At 34.2% G+C, this 20,550-nt stretch overlaps 1 protein-coding gene across 1 annotated transcript; it reads left to right on the forward strand.

The window, feature by feature from the left end:
• The first annotated feature begins 462 nt into the window (after nt 1-462).
• Nucleotides 463-20,527, forward strand: LOC131928334 (putative ATP-dependent RNA helicase DHX57). Its single transcript, XM_059284333.1, has 26 exons — nt 463-670; nt 1,124-1,286; nt 1,565-1,730; nt 2,222-2,343; nt 2,996-3,188; nt 3,498-3,622; nt 4,394-4,527; nt 4,659-4,713; nt 5,251-5,417; nt 6,148-6,254; nt 7,028-7,134; nt 7,574-7,633; nt 7,810-7,923; nt 8,801-8,964; nt 9,124-9,200; nt 10,470-10,565; nt 10,748-10,797; nt 10,885-10,975; nt 11,983-12,078; nt 12,834-12,917; nt 14,191-14,328; nt 15,707-15,812; nt 16,427-16,464; nt 16,964-17,053; nt 18,439-18,579; nt 19,278-20,527. Exons 1-26 carry the CDS (start codon nt 661-663, stop codon nt 19,434-19,436), a joined length of 2,853 nt encoding a protein of 950 aa, XP_059140316.1. The 5' UTR covers nt 463-660; the 3' UTR covers nt 19,437-20,527.
• The last annotated feature ends 23 nt before the right edge of the window (nt 20,528-20,550 follow it).

Below are 20,550 nucleotides of genomic sequence, written 5' to 3' on the forward strand. Positions count from 1 at the left end.
TAACTATGCAAGTATTTTAATATTAAAACATCAGTTTAAAAAGAACACATTATAAAAGTAATCGAGGAGTTATTGGTGAATCGACCTAAGAATTTTTTTTTTCGTAGATTACGCTAAACTGGAAAATCCAGCGTTCCTAATGGAAATTCCCTAAATCTACTCTATATTTCTAGGAATGTAAAAACTTAAAATAGCCCAGCTGATGAATCAATATTTCTTTAAAAGTGAAAGTGAATCTTGAAAGATCAAGCCAATGTAGTCTAAATCAATTTAGATCTGTAATCAAAGGGTGCAATATATCAAATATCATAAGTTGTTTTGGAATCTAGATCTAGATATATATTGTCTTCTAGATCTAATAATAACTATTAATAGAAGAATGTAGATTTGTTGAGCATAAAAAGTTAAAAACTAAAACTGTCTGTAGTGTAGTCTGCTGTAGTCAGCGTAGTTACGTAGATACGTAGTAATAGTTTTTTTTTAGTAGCATGCAGAGATCTAGAATCTAGAGCTCTAGATCTAGATCTAGAAAACTAGGTCTTTCTAGCTATGCTGCTATAGATCTAGGCTACTTAGATCTATAGCTAGGAAGAAAATAATCTATTTATTAATAATAGTATAATAATATTAATAAGCCAAAGTGAACAACAATAATACAACATGGCAGAAGGTTTGTTTGCAATTAAAATATTAAAATTTAGAAATTAAGAAATAAATAAATAGTAGGGCCTAATAAAATCTAGATCCTAGTTAGAAAAAAAAGTAGTTAGTTAGTAGGCCTGACAAATCATTTACATTTAGTACTTCTACAAAAATGTCACTAATTAATAAATTATAAATTAAATAGGCTACTACTAGTACTATACTATGTCTATACAGTATACTCTATAACTATAATACACTATAATCTTTTATTAAATTGCTTGACTTATGACTTATTAAAGTTAAGGCTTACTTATATGAATATATTACTTATAATTATAATACTTAAACTTAGAGGTCTAACTCAAAGTGGCACATGTTTCGGAGAGGATACTAACACTAAAAAAAAAAGTAAAAATATTACTAAATTATTATATTGCCATGGATGATGATTGATAGATCTATGTTTTTTTCTCCCTAGGTCTAGATCCAGAAAATATTTTCATGCTCTTGCAAGAGAAATTGGGGATTGGAGTTACCTCTGCCTTTGATGCCAACATCAAATCTTTCAAGATGGATAGTGAAATGCAGGAAATTGTCAGAAATACTCTTGAGTCTTTGGAGACAAAGAATCTCTCAAATGGGTTAGCTTTTCATTAGCCACACTATATTTTATAATGCTTTATATATATGAACTTGAAAACTAATAATGTGTAGTGTAAGAAGGGGTTATATTGCACGTGTTCCTTATAATGCCTTCTTATATTTTTAACAAACTACTAAATACAAACCTGAATGTTTATGCTTATCCGAAAAATACTTCAAACAGTTAAATTAAAAATAATTAAAATGAAAAGGTTTAGGAAATTAAAATAGAAAAAAACTTGCACAAGATAGGTCAAAAATAAGATTCTTATTCCAGCTCACCAGGAGATAGCGGTGAAGGCTGTCTTGAAGCTGTAGAAGAAGAATCAACAAACATTGCGTCATTAAAGATAGCTAATTCAATCAAATACTCATACCACTGTGATCCAGAAGAGATGCTCGACATGAATCAAATTATAAAACTGGGGCATGAAGTTAAAAAGGTTTGTGTTTTTAAAAAACCCAACACTATTTACTCTTGTGTAATACTCATTTCATTGCCCTATTCTTTAAAGAAATAGCAAACTTTACTCTGGGATCATAATAATTTTGTTGTGCCAAATCACACTAGTTTTTCAGTTTAGTACTATAAGATATTCTCTGCTGCATTCATAAGAGCTGTCTTCATTACTAATTTACATGCATGTATATATAGACAAGAAATACAACATATACAACAGATACATTATTCAACATAATAAAGTAACATATAAATTACATATTTATAGAATACATATAAAATACATACACCTGCACATACTTATGTTCATATATACATATACTGTGTGTGTGATAAATCTAAAAGCAAAATCAAATCCATAATGTATTTAGAATACACTACAGTATTTTAATTCAACACTGTTTTTTTTTTTAGCTTTTATTTTATCTGTTTAATGAGTGTGGTACATTTTTTATTGTTGTTGGTTTTTTTTAGATCACACCAGAGTACTCACGTATGCAAGCAATTAGAAAAAATCTTCCCACATGGAACCATAGAAATCAAATCTTGGATTTTATTGCAGAGAACCAGGTGGTCATCATTAGTGGACTTACTGGGTAGGGTCTTTACTCTCACTTTGTCGTAGTTTTTTTAAAAAATCAATTTATCAATTTATCAAAATTGTTTATAATAGTAATTTAACATTAATGAAGTCAAGTTCGTATTTTGAATCTGCCGGAGATAATTTTATCTGGATAAAGTGATTGTGTGGCTGTATTGTATAAAGTTTTTGAGAGCCGAGTCAGTTGTAGTTTTTTTAAAATAAGTAATCAAAATTGTTTATAATAATAGTTAAACATTAATAAAGTAAAGTGCAAATTTTGAGTCTGATAATCAATAAGGGAGATAATTTTTATCTGAATAAAGTGATTGTGTGGCTGTATAGCCTTAAGTTTTTGAGAGTCAGTATAGCATTAATCTTTACTGATGTGTGACATCATTATCTTTTCTCATTCATGCCCAAGATGGGGTAGATTTCACATGTTTCAATGATCTCGGAATTTAAAGTGGATAGTATGGTCAGCACTATGCCCATCAGCCTACATAAGTTAGGTACCCATCATATCTGAATCGACTAATGGACATAGTGCAGACTCAAGCTCAAGATCCGAACTCAAGATTTTATTGTTAGCAGTTGTTAGCTCTACAATCCAACCACGCTGTCCTCTATGACATGTAACACCCTAAATTTAATTTCTCTATGACCAGCTGTGGCAAGTCAACCCAAGTGCCGCAGTATATACTGGAGGAAGCCCTGCAAGAAGAGGAGTTTGCAGCAAACATTGTGTGTACCCAACCCAGAAGAATCTCAGCCATGTCTGTGGCCAAGCGTGTTGCGGAAGAAATGGCCGAACCCTTAGGGGGTCTAGTGGGGTACCAAATTCGCCTAGAAAGCAATACGGTAAAAGTGTTTTAGTATTAATTCTATTATAATTTTTTTAAGCATTGCTTTGTATTGTATTGTTGCTAAATCATGGTTTCGGATATCCAATTTTAAAGTTAAATTATGAAACTAATTAATTCATGTTCAAAATAGGCAATGAATTTTGAGTAATACAAGTTTTTTTTTTAATATAAATTTATATAAAAACTAATACTGCAGAGTAAAGAATGAAATTTTTTTCAAAGTATAGAACAAAATATTTTATTACAGTCTTTGTTTGTTCCATAAAGTTTTTTAACCCGACTTTTTAAAAACACATCTGTACAGTCCAATCAAACTCGACTTCTGTTCTGCACTATTGGTATACTCTTACGTCGGCTGGAGGGTGATCCCACATTGGAACATGTTTCACATGTAATCATCGATGAGGTTCATGAGAGGTCTTCTGAAAGGTGAAGGTCATTTTCTCATATTTCTGAAACCCATTTTCCTTTAACAGTAAACAAAATTTATGAATTGAAAAAAATTATTAAAAAAATATTTTTTTTCAATTACAATTTTTTTTATAATTAAATTTAGTACCTGTCCAAAGTAGTTGTATATATCAAATGCTAAATTAAGACAATCATTCATAAACATCCATTCTTCTGGCTAGGTTTTTATTATGATGAACAGCATGAACATGAACAATCAATAGCTTGTTTTTTAAACTTTAAACAGGCCATTTGTTAAAGTGACAGTTTTTCTGGTATTTACTTAGTTATTTGTGAGGCTGTCATTTTTTGTTATACCAGTCTGTTAGCAATTGTTTTGTGTTTGCTGATAAAGCTAACAATAATGCCATTAGTGGCCAGTATAACTTATTGTATGGGACTGCTTGGCCTAGTGGTTAAGAGCTAGATTGCTAACCCGAAAGTCTCGAGTTGGAATTTGGGTTCAAGTCAGTAGAATGTCACTGAGTCCACCCAGCTCTGATGGATACCTAACTCATGTTAGGCAAAACAAAGGTGGCTGGGCATAGTGCTGACCACACTATCCCTTCATATGCCGAGGTCTCTGAAGCAGATGAACTCTACTTCATCTGCTCCATTTGTCTTGGACATGAGCGGGAGAAGATGATGATCACTTATTGCAATAGGTGTTTTATGGACTAAAAAAAAAATCTCTATTTGTTTTTTTCAATGTTACAACCAAATTTTTATTTGTTTTATTTCATAACCCAGTGATTTTCTTCTGATGATTGTGCGAGATATCCTAAAAGTCTGCAAAAATCTGAAAGTTATATTGATGAGCGCCACCATGAATACTAGTCTGTTCTCAGAATATTTTGGTGTTTGTCCAATTTATGACATTCCAGGTTAGTTGCGATTGTTTTTTTACTTTGTTAAAACCAGGCTTTAAAATGTAATGTGCAGTCATTTAAAAAATGAGAAATTGTTGCCGTAACTGCTTTTAAAAACAAATTAACTTTGTGTCTTCTTTATGCAGGGCGTTTGTTTGAGGTTGAACAATTTTTTTTGGAAGATGTGATAGATCAAACAAGGTAAGTGTGAGGGTGTATTTTCTTTAGACACAGGTAGACACAAGTCGTTAGGAATGAATCAAAGGATTTTAATCTCAACTTCAAAGTGCCAACCTCAATATAACGCTTTTTCTCTTCCTTATTCCACTCGCCACCCTTGACTATCACACATCATTACACACCTCCTTACTCCCGCTCACAACACATCTGCCATTACATGAGCAGTCGTTTCCTTTGTTACACTCGTTCACTCCCAACAAAAACATACATGTCAATAAACCCAGACTCCACACTGTCTAATAATACAAAAGTAAAAGAACACACACACATAGTTTACTGTACTTCATTGCCTAACAACACACCTTTCATACAATTCATATCGCCATAGTAAATTTAAAAAAAATCAACATCTAAAAAAAGTTGCACCTGATTTCTCAAAACTTTTAACAAGCTAACGAATATTCAGTTTTATAATAGCGTAGTCCTTTTCCCTTGATCCCTTTAAATTAAAAAAAAATTAAGCTTAGACCTTGCATTATAAAAGTTATATTTCTTCAGTTATGTCATGGAGATGGACTCACACTATGCTCGCCCAAGAAGTGAAACACGCCACTTCCATGACCTTGACCGTCAGCTGCACACCAGCTCAGGAAGGTCGGACGAGGCAAAGCCCACTCTGCCAGATGCCAAGTTAAGTCCCCAACAGTTGAAGGCAAGATACTCAGGTGATTCAATGGTTTTTTCTTTTCAACAGGCGTAAAGTGTAGTAGTCAGTGGCAGAGGCAGGAGTTTGTCATTAGAAGTGTGGTTTTAACAATCCCATAAAACCCCCCTACAATACACGAGGGGCATAGAGGTGAACAGTAGAAAATTAACTGACAAAAGCAGGACTATCTTTGGTGACTGCTAAGAAAATCATAAGAGATTGGTAAAAGTGGAGAGAGCTTTCTGTGGGGGGCCCTATGTCTTGGGCATAAAAGGGAAAAGATGATAATAATACCATGTCAGAGGCACTAAGGTATTTTATATTCAACAAATAATGGCAATCAAGGACTTTTAATAAATCTTTTTGTCATACTTTTATCTGTGCTATGTGTAGTTTGTGACAGTTTTTATTACTTAATAATTATTTAAATAATACTACAAACACTTAAAATGAATCGTCAAAGCTAAAACAAATTTCCAGCTTGTGAACTCTTTAATGCTAGAAAAATTTTAACCGATACAGAACTCTAAATCAAGGGAACATATTTCACTATATTAGATTGAATTTTACTTTAAATTACATTGTAATACTTCTGCACAATAATTCAATTATTACTTTACTAGAAATTTAAGGTTAGTATATTTTATAGCATACCTATATACTCCATATTTGTTAATCTAGTCTAAGTTGTAAATCTGTGCTTTTGTTTGTTGAAAAAAAATAAATCAATTGTTGATCTGGGATACCAGGGCTGAAAACTTCCTCCCTCAAAACTCTGGCAGCAATGGAGTGTGAGAAAATTAATTATGAGCTGATTGTCCATTTGATTGAGTGGATAGTGAAACAGGACAGACAGGTAACTGGTTTCAGTTGAGCAGAGGGCATTTGTTGTTCTTGATTTAAAACTTAACTGTCGATTATTTAAGTAGGCTACAACTGTGAAAAGCATTTTTTAAAAACAAAATTATATTGTGTGTGTAAAAATGTTTTTATTTAAAATCTTACACCAATAGAAATTAGAAAATTTAAGTTTCTATATTTAAAAAACCCATTATGTGCTTACAAATAATCTTTTAAAAACACAAATTATAAATTATTGAATCTGCATGGCGTGGTGGGATGGTAGAGCACACAGTTGATAACTTGTATGTCTCAAGCTCATTTCTGAGCTCTGATTGGTACTTGACTCTATTCAGCTTCATATAAGTTGACCACACAGTCCATTAAACTTGATGGTCCAAGAAACAGATCAACTCTGCTTCATTTGTCCTATGGCTCTTTTCTTTAATCTGTTAACTATTATTTAAAAAAAAATGTATTAAAAAAATAGCTTTAGAAATTAATTGCTACATTTAAAATAACATTTTCAAAAATGTTTATTAGATCCCACATATGGAAGCGATCCTTGTCTTCCTGACTGGCTACCCTGTAAAAAAATCTAATTTAAAAAAATAGCTCTAGAATTGATATCTCTTGAAGCAAATTTTTTTCCCCAATGTTTATAAGCTTCTAGTTAAAGGAGCGATCCTTGTCTTCCTGACTGGCTACCCTGTTAAAAAATCTAATTTAAAAAAATAGCTCTAGAATTGATATCTCTTGAAGCAAATTTTTTTCCCCAATGTTTATAAGGTTCCAGTTAAAGGAGCGATCCTGGTCTTCCTGCCTGGTTACCAGGAGATCCAAACCCTCTATGACCTGATCTTTGAGTGCAAAGAGTTCTCCAGGAATTCATTGAAGTAAGATACATTTTCTTAGTCAAACAACCCATGTAATTTAATTAAGTTACATAACTAAGTAAAGTTAGATAACTCTGTTTAGTTTTTAACTATGTAAGGTTAGACAACTCAGTTAAGTTCAATATTAACAGTATATAGTTCAGTAAAGTTAGATTACTCAATAAAGTAAGGTAACTCAGTTAAAGATCACTTCATAATGAAAGATAATTCAGTAAAGGTAAAAAGCTCAGTAAAGTTAATTAGGCTATTCTGTTTACCATGTAATCTTTAATTGAACACCAATAATTAGCTAAAACCCAAACATCATAAATAGTAGATATACAAATGACAAATATTAGATATCTCTGTAAATTTGCTCTTGAACATATTTGAAATGTTTGAAATTAGTTTATCCATTAACATAGAAACCAAAGTTTAATTCTTTGTTTTAAAAAATCAGTTTTAAGATAATTCCTTTGCACTCATCGCTATCATCTGAGGAACAATATTCGGTGTTCTTGTAAGTAAAACTCAATACTTTGTTTACCTTTTAAAACCAGATTAGTAAATTCATAAGAATTAAAAGAGTAAAATATTTATGTTTCTTTATAAGTAAAACTTAATAATTTGTTACCTTTTAAAACCAGATTAGTTAATTCATCTGAATCTGAAGAGTAAAATATTTTTTTTTTGCAGAAAGCCGGAAGAGGGTGTGACAAAAATAGTCTTGTCAACTAACATAGCTGAAACGTCCATTACCATAGATGATATTGTGTATGTGATTGATACAGGGAGAATGAAAGAAATGAGGTCTGTTTAATTTTATCGTGTTTGTGTTTGCCTTATGTATTCCTGCTGCACTGTACTTAACCAGGTAGTACTGTATAAAGTAGCCAGCAATAACTGCCAATATTTCAGCCAGTAGGGATCGCCGTGGTCGAGACAGAAAAGCTCATGGCTGATAAACCGAAATGTTCGAGTTCGAACCCTTGGGCAGATGAGGCTCGACAGCTGGGGACAGCAACTCTTCTAGTAGAGACAACTCCAAAATCAAACAACTGCTGCCTTGTAGTTCAGAGGCATAGCGACCCTTCCCGGCGCACGGGGACAAACTTTTCGATTTGCACCCCCCTCGAGATTTTGATTTGCACCCCCCCCCCCCCTCAAACTTTCGATTTGCACCCCCCCTCGAGATTTCAATTTATTTTTCCAACCCATTTTGGCACCCCCTAAGCTCGGCGCCCGGGGACATATGTCGTCCCCCCCCCCCGCCCCGCCCTCGCTACGCTACTGCTGTAGTTTGTTCTTGGTTGGACTAAGGCTATGGAAGCAAATCCAAAAAGAAAAGCAGGCTGAAATAGGAGTCAACTGCCTAAATGGCACATAACAAGTTGACACATAATACTTAATTGGGAAGGTAATACCTTCCAAGACTAGAATTAAGAACGAAGAAGAAGTCTGCTAGTTCTGTACCAATACGTTAGCTAGTACTGTAGGCCTACCATTATTAGCAAAACCATTGAGTTCTGAATATTGAATAAAATAATGTATATGTATTGGATCAGAACAAAAAAAAAAACATATCGAATAACTGTAGGATTAAGTGCAAACCCCAACCATAATTTCTCACAAGATTATTCTCTGCTTAAAAAAAAAAAAAAATTCTACCCCTGACCTTGACCTTCAGGTTTGACCAGGTGAAGAGCATGGAGAGCCTGGACATGGTGTGGACATCCAGGACCAACACCCTGCAGCGGATGGGCAGGGCGGGCAGGGTGCAGGCGGGCAAGTGCTTCCACCTGTTCACGTCCTACCGCTACAGGTATCACCTGCTGGAGCAGCCTGTGCCAGGTGAGTCAGTACCCTACCGTAATGTTAAGAGTTGGCTAAATTATAAGTCTGTCAAGGCCAATGAACATTTTTTACAAATTATTTGCGCTGGGATTGTTTTATTTATCTCAATTTAACTTGAAAAAAAAACTTCAACTCGATCCATTTTTTTATCACCAGAAATCCAACGAACTTGTCTGGAACAGCTGGTCTTAAGGACCAAGGTCATGACCTTGTTCAAGAACCAAGACATCCAGGTTTGAGTTCATAGACACATCTTTTAACATCTCAATGTTTATGACCTTTTCTGTATCATCATTAGGAATATTTGTATAAGGTCACTGTGAGGGTACGCGTGGATTGGTTAGAATTTCTTCTTGTCACCAGTTGTGAGGGGGAATATAACATCAACCCAGATGTGAGAGTGGGGGTGATGAAGATAATACCAGCCTGGTTATAGTTTGGAATTGACACACACAAGTCCAATTCAAAGATAAATGTCCTTTATTAAACAATCAAATTAATTCCCTACCTAACTAGCCTATTCTATACTCTCTACTACTACTGTCTGCCGTTTCCTAGATCTACCTATCTGACCGCTCTCTTCACTAATTATCAACTGTTACCTAGCCCTACATATCTCGACCGTCTCTGACTGTTTCCTAACACCTTCTCTACTCTTCGCTAGCAACCTATCCACTGCCGCTAATCTCTCTACTGACCCACGCCTCCCTTATTTTTATTGGTCTCTCTCTGACCAACTCGCTATAGCCTGTTTCTGCTATCTACCTGGCCTCTCCGATGCAACCTTGCGTCATCACAGTCACTCTAGAGATGTTTAGGGACAGTGTACTTGAATGGTAGAGCATTTGGCTTCTAGCCTAAAGGTCTCGAGTTGGATCTCTGTTTTGGTTTATGAACAGGGGATGGTGGTAGAATGCTAGACTGCTAACCTGAAAGTGTCGAGTTCGGATCCCAGGCTTGAGTCAGTAGAACCTCCCTGAGTACAACCAGCTCTGTGGGTTACCTAACTGACATTGGGAAAAGTAAAGGCGGCGGTTGGGCATAGTGCTGACCACCCACTCACTTCATATGCCGAGGTCAAGAAACGTATAAAATCTATTTCATCTGCCCTGTTGATCACTGAGTTTATAGAGGAATTTTACTACTGTAGTTGTTTATGAGTTAAAATGACAAATATAGTTGAATTATCTCTTATCATAAATGTTTTACAATTTTATTTTATATTTTAATTTTTAAAAATTGCAATAAATAAATTATACATAATTAGCTTAGGTCTCTTGTTATTAATTAGGATTTTAAAATAAATTTTCTTTAAAATTTTTACAGTTGGAGAACTTCACCTTCAATAAAAAGTATACAATGTGTTTGAATATTATTTATAGTTCTGCTTGGATTGATAGATTCACTGTCCTTACACCCAAAGAATAATGTCTTTCTAAATATTTGTTTAGAGAGTTCTGCTTGGATAAATGTGTTTACATTCTGTCTGAATATTTATTTAGAAAGTTCTGCTTGGATTGATAGAACCACCCCCTCCTGAAGCAGTGGTAGGAGCTGTGAAAAGATTGACAGATCTTGGTGCCCTTGACAGCAATCAGGTTAGATTGATCTCCCCTTTTTATTTGTCATTATTTTTATTTTAAAAAAGTTTTTTTTTTGCTAGAAGGAATAAATTATATTTCTTTCAAACCTTTGAAATTTCTTCTTTGGATTTATCATATCTTATTTTGATAATCAGTCAGTGGTGATTCAATTAACTGATGTTAACTTTTTTCAACAGGAGTTAACTCCCTTGGGTTACCATGTAGGCTCCCTACCTGTGGATGTCAGGTTAGACAATTTTTATTTAAAAAATCTTAACTATTTCCTGATGAAAGATTTGTTGAACTTAATTTGCGTTTGAAATTCTTTCAATAGGATTGGGAAACTAATGTTGTTTGGTGCGATATTTAAATGTCTGGACTCGACCTTGACCATGGCAGCAACCCTGAGCTTCAAATCTCCATTTGTGAGTTTGTGTTTTTTTAATTTACGATAGGTCCAGCGTTTGGAGTAACTTGTTTTATTTTGATAGCACACGACAGTCACTACCATAGTTTACGCAAACACTGAAATAATTGTAATGAAAAGTTACAAACTTTCCAACCACACGTGTATCAGGCAATTAAAATATGTTCCTATAATCAAGTCCCAGGCTACAATTTGTTTGGTGCCTATAGCTAGTGTTAGGATTAGGATATTAGATATGGTTAGACATTAAACCAGTGTTAGATTTATATTGCTCGGTAATGCCTTGTGGGACTATTGATAATATATGCTCCCTGGTACTCACGGGCATCAAAGTTTGATTAATATCTTGATTATTAATTTTTAAAAAGTAAAACAAACTATATATATAATTCTCTACATGCGGGACACCACCACGTAAGCAGACCTCGCTTCCCCCTCCCTTGCTCTCCAAGCATATCGCTATCACCCCACCAGTCTGGTGAGCTTTGGTTCACGACGAATGTTTACAATTGTAGAGCAGATTTGAATTAATGATGGCTATAAGGGGCAGATAATTTTGTATTTAAACGATTTGAAATGGAGAGGAGGTAGCAATTTCTGCTTTATCTTTTCATTTTCTTCTGTAAACTGTCGTCATGGACGGCTGCTTTCATAGGGTAGGTGGGGGGGGGGGGGGGGGTTAGTGTTGAATTCACAAATTATAAACTGCTGATAAGCAGAAAATAAAAAAAACTAGATAGCGGCCTATGCTACGTCGCAAGTCAGCTCGTAATTGGATAATATACGTTCTGATTCTAATTAAAAGTTACTAAATTAATTAATGAGGCCTGCATTAGTAAGGCCAATCTAGTTTTCTAACTGATCAAACTTTGATTTACATCTTAATTCTTTAAATAAAAAGTAAAGCATTCTGACACATGGAAAACGTTTCTAAATTACTTAATGAATTAGGGTTACATTGTTGCATTAAAGAAGAAAACTTTATCTGATATAATTTTCCTGTAGATTTCACCATTCAACTGTAAGAAAGAGGCCACTGACAAAAAAAAAGAATTTTCTACGTCATTTTCAGATCATTTGACAATGCTGAAAGCTTATGAGGTACCTGGCTTTGTATGCTTTTTTTAGGCATGTATGTAGGCCTGCGTGTGCATGTGAGTATTTATGTCTTTATGTATGTGTGACTGCTTATATGTGGGTTTAAATATATATTTTTGTATCTGCTTGTTTGTGTATGTATGTATCATGGTATTTATGCATGCCCTCATTATTGTATGACTGTAATTGGGCTTACTACATATATCTTCAAACTCTTGGTTTTTTTAGTAATTCAAAAATGCAGTTAAAAAACGTGTGTAAATTTTTTTTTTAAATGAAAGGTTTACAGGAAGTTTTTCTGGCAACCTTTTGTTTAAAAATGAAGTACTGCTTATGATCATCTTTTTCCTACAGTGTCCCCAGACACTGCCTATACCCAGTGGCGTAGGGAGGTCGGGTGTCACCCGGTGCGGCACTTAATGGTGCCACCCCCTCCCCCCCCCTCGGCATAGCGACCCTTCCCGGTGACAAACTTTCAAATTCTCAATTTGCACCCCCCCCCTCAAACTTTCGATTTGCACCCCTCTCAAACTTTTGATTTGCACCCCCCACCACCTCGAACTTTCGATTTGCACCCCCCCTCTCAAGTTTGTCTCTATATATTTTGATATTTTTTGCGTTGGTGTCACCCCCTTAAATGGTGTCACCCGGTGCAGTCCGCAGCCCCCCCCTCGCTACGCCTCTGCCTAAACTTGCTAACAATTAACTCCAGTGTCTATTTTAATGTAACAGTACCTCTTATTTATTCATTGTTGAAGGAGTGGTACAAGGCAAGGGCTGTATCCAGCCACAAGGCATCTACCTTCTGTAAAGACAATTTCCTTTCACACAGAACACTTCAGGTATTTTTTGCTTCACTAAATCCATGCCATGTTTTAATTATACAAGGTTTGGTTCTGTTGTGGGCATTACTATTCCATGCCATGTTTCAATTTATTAGGTTTGGTTCTGTTGTGGGCATTACTATTCCATGCCATGTTTCAATTTATTAGGTTTGGTTCTGGTGTGGGCATTACTATTCCATGCCATGTTTCAATTTATTAGGTTTGGTTCTGTTGTGGGCACTACTATTCCATGCCATGTTTCAATTTATTAGGTTTGGTTCTGTTGTGGGCATTACTATTCCATGCCATGTTTCAATTTATTAGGTTTGGTTCTGTTGTGGGCATTACTATTCCATGCCATGTTTCAATTTATTAGGTTTGGTTCTGTTGTGGGCATTACTATTCCATGCCATGTTTCAATTTATTAGGTTTGGTTCTGTTGTGGGCATTACTATTCCATGCCATGTTTCAATTTATTAGGTTTGGTTCTGGTGTGGGCATTACTATTCCATGCCATGTTTCAATTTATTAGGTTTGGTTCTGTTGTGAAAATTGCTATTCCATGCCATGTTTTAATTTAATTAGGTTTGATTCTGGTGTGGGCACTACTATTCCAAGCCAGGTTTTAATTAATTAAGTTTGCTTCTGCTGCTTTGGGAACTACTAATCCAACCCAAGTTTTGATTTGTTAAGATTTTATGGAAAACATCAAATAAAAGCCAATAAAATTTAGTTTTGTTGTAAGCACAGCATTACACCATGCCATGTTTTTTCAGTTTGATTTACAATTATAAAAGCTTTACTGCTTGCAACAACTGTCAACAAAAACCAGACCACTACATCTGTTATTGAAACATTTTTTATCTAATTCTCTTATTAATTTTGAAAAAAAATCAATGAATAAATCAATTATTTTAAAAAAATTTATAATTGGTTTACATTTATACATTTATATAGGCCTACTGTCTTTTTTTAATGAGTGTATAAGAGTGACAATTTTTTTTTTGTTTCTTAAGATTTTAGTCAAAGTTTTTAATTTCCCTTTCTGTGAGCAGATGCATTTATATAGGCCTACAGTCGGTTTTTGATGAGTGTATAAAAGAGTGACAATTTTTTTTTTGTTTCTTAAGATTTTAGTCAAAGTTTTTAATTTCCTTTTGAATTTCTGTGAGCAGATGCATTTATATAGGCCTACAGTCGTTTTTTGATGAGTGTATAAAAGAGTGACATTTTTTTTTTGTTTCTTAAGATTTTAGTCAAAGTTTTTAACCTTTTGAATTTCTGTGAGCAGATGCTAACTAGCCTGAAGCACCAATACGTGGAGCTGCTGTCCAACATTGGCTTCATCCGTCCAGGCATCAGACAGAGGGACGTGTTGATGCTGTCAAACAAGGCGTCTGATGGCGTCAAGCTGGTCACAGGAGAGGAGGTGACATTTTCAAAATAGTTGCCTCTCATTAATCTCATTCTTGTCATAGTTTAGCAGAGCAGTTAACCAACAGGAAGAATTTAAAAATTGGAAAATTGGTGTTTATGTATATATATATATATATATATATATATATATATATATATATATATATATATATATATATATATATATATATATATATATATATATATATATATTCCTTACCCCCCCCCCCCCCCTCTCAACATCTTAAGGTTAAAAAATATACACAAGGATATATGGATAAACTATTACAGCTGTCTGACTAAGGATAGATGTGTACGATTGACGTTTTTTTGTAGGCATACGAAAGATAAATTTTTTTGAAAAATTTGCATTTAGAATATACACATAAAAAAATAATTTAATAATGTACATTTTTAAAATTAAATTTAGTCAAGCAATCAAGTTTATATAATTAGATATAATAAAATAATAATTAAAAAATGAAACGTTTGTGGTTAATTACCCTGTTGACTATAAGCACACTTAAATATTTTACATTATTAAAAATATTTTGATTAAAATTAAATTAAATTAAAATAATTTTTTCCCCACTACTAATATCAGACTGATATTAATTCAGATGAAAGTGTGTTGTTATTGAATTAAAAATTTGTTTTTTACATTTAAATTATAATTTTTCTTCCCACCTCAGGCTAATGTAAATTCAGATGAAAGTGTGTTGTTATTGAACTAAAGTTTTTTTTTTACATTAAAATTGTAACTTGTTTCATACCTCAGGCTAATGTAAATTCAGATGAAAGTGTGTTGTTATTGAACTAAAATTTTTTTTTTACATTTAAATTGTAATTTGTTTTATACCTCAGGCTAATGTAAATTCACATGAAAGTGTGTTGTTATTGAATTAATTTTTTTTTTTTTACATTTAAATTATAATTTTGTTTTCCTACCTCAGGCTAATGTAAATTCAGATGAAAGTGTGTTGTTATTGAACTAAATTTTTTTTTTTTTACATTTAAATTGTAACTTGTTTTATACCTCAGGCTAATGTAAATTCAGATGAAAGTGTGTTGTTATTGAACTAAATTTTTTTTTTTTTTACATTAAAATTGTAACTTGTTTTATACCTCAGGCTAATGTAAATTCAGATGAAAGTGTGTTGTTATTGAATTAAATTTTTTTTTTTACATTACAATTGTAACTTGTTTTATACCTCAGGCTAATGTAAATTCAGATGAAAGTGTGTTGTTATTGAACTAAATTTTTTTTTATTACATGTAAATTGTAACTTGTTTTATACCTCAGGCTAATGTAAATTCAGATGAAAGTGTGTTGTTATTGAATTAAATTTTTGTTTTTTACATTTAAATTATAATTTTTCTTCCTACCCCAGGCTAATGTAAATTCAGACAATACAGCTCTACTGTCTGCCATGTTGGTAGCTGCCCTCTACCCCAACGTTATTGAAATTATCACTCCATTAATCCGATCCTACAGAGGTACGTCATTTCACTTAATTTTCATTTGCTTTGGTAAAAATTTTAGCGATGATCAAACCATGTACTGCTCAAAGGCGTAAGCCATGGGACAGCATGGTGGGGTGGTAGAGCACATGACTGTTAACCCGAATGTCTGGAGTTCAGATCTCGGGTTCGAGTCTATAGGACGTCATTGTGTTGACTCAGCTTTAATGGGTACCTGACATGTAAGCAAAAGTAAATGTTGCAGGGCATGGAACTGATCAACACTATCCCTTCAAATGCAGTTGTTTCAGAAACAGGTGAACTCTACTTCATCTGCCCTGTTGACCACCATGTTTGAAGAGTAACATAAAGATTTAGCTCAGGGAGCTGAAATGGCCATGTATGTACTTAGGACCCTGTTTCAGCCAAGTTTAGTGAGAAGGGACACAAAGCAGAAGTATACAAAGCTGACATGACTTTCCATATAACACCTTGAGTCAACTTAGCTCTATTGGGTACTTGACACTAGGTTGGGTAAAGTAAAGGCACAGTATTTCTCACAATATCTTGATAAACCAAGCCTGTATGCATTGGGTCAGGGCTGCCCATCAAATAAATAATGTTTGTAATAAAATCATTCCCCTCCACAGGATCTCGTTACCAGTTTAAAACCAAAGACCATGAACTGGTATGTTCTTTAGATTTTTAACCCACTCTTTTAAAATAGTTTTTTCTCAAATATTTTATAAAATGTAAAAAAAAAACAAGATTATATAATACTTTATGGAATGATTAAGGAAAACTTGTTACATTAGCCTGAACTTGATGTTTTCAAAATGTTAACCTAAAGTTGACCTAATGTCGCCCTAAAGTTGACCTAATGTTGACCTAAATTTTACTTAAAGTTAACCTATTGTTGACCTAAATTTTACTTAGTTGACCTAAATTTTACTTAAAATTGACCTAATGTTGAAATTTGACTTAAAGTTTACCTAATATTGACCTAAAATTGACCTAAAGTTGACCTATTGTTGACTTAAAGTTGACCTAATGTTGACCTTAATTTGACTTAAAGTTGACCAATGGTGACCTAAAATTGACCTAAAGTTGACATATTGTTGACTTAAAGTTGACCTAATGTTGACTTTAAGTTGACCTAAAGTTGACCTGTGTCATTACATTTTCAGGTCAACATTCACCCATCATCAGTAAACCACAAACAGATCACATTCCCTGGACACTACCTCGTCTACCATGAAAAAGTTAAAACAAGCAAGGTTTGTTCCTCTAAATAAAATTAATAAATTTACTTTTTATATTTAGAGATTCTTTACACTTTGACCGAATTCTAGTCAGTATTTATGCGCTAAATTGAAAAATTTCAAATGGATGGATGCTAGTTTTTAATGTTGTCCTGTGTTCTGCCTTGCGATGCATTGGCTACAATTTTTATCTTGTGTACTACTTTCATTTCTCAGGTACATTGTGACCATTACTTTTTATTCAAGTCATTATCTATGACTATGTTAAGATTAAGATTAGACATAAGTGGTCTTATTTTTTTGACGATTTTTTCCTCTTCCACTCATCACACAACGTCACAAATTCTGAATCCCCTTCCCCTCCCCCCTCCCCCCCCCCCCAGAAGTTGGTCATCATTTATGAATGACCCCTTAAGCTTGTTAATTTGCTGTGGTCAACTGCTATCATTTGGCTGCTTGATTGTCTGGATCAGTTTTTCTTTTGTCTTTTTTAGCGCAATTTCCATTCTGGAGAATTGCGTTTATTAACGCGTCATTTCTGGATGGATGGATGGATGGATGAATGTATGGATGAATGTGTGTCCGGGCTTTAAGTCGTATCTCCTCCTCAACGAAGCAATATCGATGACTAGTTCCAAAAGCAATTATGTTAAGCAAGTTACAAGAATGAGCATAGGCCATAAAAATTCCGGGTTTCTTTCATGTATTTCCCGGAAAAGCCAAAAAACCTCGAAAAAAAGCAGTTTTTGGCCCGTATCTCGTCAACCAGACCACTTAGCGACTTGAAACATGTACCAATCGATTCCTGCCATAATTTAGAGCAATATTGCCGAAGAAAGTTTTCAAAAATATCCTCTCGTTTGGTCACAAATTTTAAAATTACAAAAACACCTACAAACCGATTGTTCTTCTAGCTTGAACGCAACCCAGCATTATACGTCAGAGCTATTTTTAGATAACATAAGGAAATTGCGCATAAATGTCACTAGACTTTTTTAATTAACTTGTTTTAATCTTGCAGTTTAAATATTTTTTTTTAAAACTAATTTGAACTGTTCATTTCAAGGGTGTAAATATTAATTGAACTAAACATGACTAGAATGTAGAAATTCAGTAACGGATATTATAAAGTAAAAGTAAAGTTCCCTTTTGAACCTGATGGTTCAAGGGGCAACTGAAGTTCACCAGTCTATGAAGGGGTAGTGTGGTAATAAGTATGCCCAGCCACCTTAACTTTCCCAACATGAGTTAGGTACCCATCAGAACTGGATTGACTCAAAGGTGTATTTTGTACTTGAATCTGTATTTGAACTCGAGACTTTTGGGTTAGCAGTCATATGCTCTACACTTCGACCATGCCATCCCATTATTTATATAATATTTTGAACAAATTTCTGCAGGTCTACCTTCGGGATTGCACTGTGGTTTCCCAGAATTCTTTACTGCTGTTTGCTGGCGGTGGAATAACCATAAAAAATTCTTATGGCAGGATTTTAGTTTATGTAGACGACCTCATTCGATTTCAGACAGCAGACAGAAAGGTATGGGCCTTTTTTTTTTAAAGAAAAAATCTCTTTACGATCCAAAAACGTCAGTCTCTTTTCTTCTTTTTAGAGAAATAAATTGGTAAGTCGTTAAATGCATAAAATATTGCTGTAAAAATAAAGTTCCGTTTTAAATCCTCTTTCCTCCTTATGGAGCATAAAGCCTCGACGATAACTTTCCACTTTTGTCCTGTCCCTTCTTCTTCTTTGTTCTTAATTTTAAGTGTTAAAGGGGATTGAGCCTTATCTGTCAAAGGGTTCGAACTCAAGACTTTTTAAAATTTAACAACCATGAGCTTTGCTGACTAGACCACGCCTCCATCACAATTAAGTATACGTGTCAACTGGTTATGTGCCAATGAGGCCATTGACTCCGATTTCAGCCTGCTTTTCTTTTTGGATATTGCTTCCATAGTCTTTGTCCAACCAAGAACAAACTACAAGGCAGCAATTGTTTAATTTTGGAGTTGTCTCTCGTAGAAGAGTGGCTGTCCCCAGCAAACAAGCCTCATCTGCTAGAGGGTTCGAACTCGAGACTTTTTGATTTAGCAACCATGAGCTTTACCAACTTTACCACACTGACCCATTGTCCTTTTATTTTTGCAACCTCCTATTGTCAAACCCACATCGACTAAATCACAAAATGTTTCCGCATGCACAAATCTCTGTCTACCCCCCCCCCCCTTCCCCCTCAGGGTGCGGAGCTGATCAGAGATTTAAGGACAGCCCTGGACCATCTCCTCTCCCAGAAGATCTCCCAGCCTGACCTTGACCTTCAGACCTACCCCAACGGGAAGAAGGTCATTGACTGTATTGTCAATCTGATAACAGACCACCATTTTGAATACGATTAGCTGTAGCAGGTGACAATGTTATTGTTATGGTTTATCTTTATAGAGGGTTTATGTTTAAATATTTTTATCTAATTGAATTTATTTTAGTGCATAAATATGATCTCTTATTTGTAGAATAGTAAAATACATTACATAGACGGCTTAGTAAGTTATGATTAATTAAAGGATAAAACTGGACTTAATTCGAATAAAATTAGTTATGTCAACAAAGTAATAAATAAAAACTTGTGTAAAGAGGACTTTGTTCAAAAGGGTAGATGAAGCAGAGTTTATCTGTTTTGTTGGTGAAGGGGATCTAGTGATTATGTAGTGGTAGATTGTATTACTAACTGTACATTCCTGGGGACTGAAGGACACTAACTCTTCAAGGGACTGAAGGGCACTAACTCAATCAGGGGGCTGAAGGGGAACTAACTTAAGCAGGGGACTGAAGGACACTAACTCAATCAAGGGACTGAAGGGGAACTAACTTAAGCTGGGGACTGAAGGGGAACTAACTTATCAAGGGACTAAAGGGGAACTAACTTAAACAAGGGACTGAAGGGGAACTAACTTAAGCAGGGGACTGAAGATGAACTAACTTAATCAAGGGACTAAAGGGTCCACTAATTTAAGCAGGGGACTGATGGTTTATCTGGCAGATGAAGTTGAAGTCCTCCACTGAATCTCAGTAGAATCTTGCAGTCATAGTTTGACTGTGATTAGAACTGAACGCTTTCAGTCCCTCCTGATCTCTATATGAAAAGTTATTTGCGTAAAAAAGTTACATTTGAGTCTTTTACTAAAACAATATTTATAGTTGAACTCAATTTGTACATATCCTTCTTTGTGATCTAAAAATTTTTAACAGTTTTATATTTTTAACTCAAATGGTAAATGGTAAAACTGCATTTGATTGAACAATCAAAACAAAATTTGTATGATTGTAAACAACTTTAAATACATGTTTCATGAAAAATATAATGTTGGTGATAAGCTCAAGTTTCTAACAAATGCTCTTTCATTCAATTCTTTCCAGAGGTGCTTTTGTAAAATTAATTTGTAAAGCATCAATTACCTGTATATTTGTTGTTGATTACATGCTATTTTGTGCCAGTATATATATATATATATA

Source organism: Physella acuta, unplaced genomic scaffold (assembly GCF_028476545.2).
Source record: "Physella acuta isolate Inbredline_101_S28 unplaced genomic scaffold, ASM2847654v3 ptg001483l, whole genome shotgun sequence".
In the NCBI taxonomy this organism is placed as follows: domain Eukaryota; kingdom Metazoa; phylum Mollusca; class Gastropoda; family Physidae; genus Physella; species Physella acuta.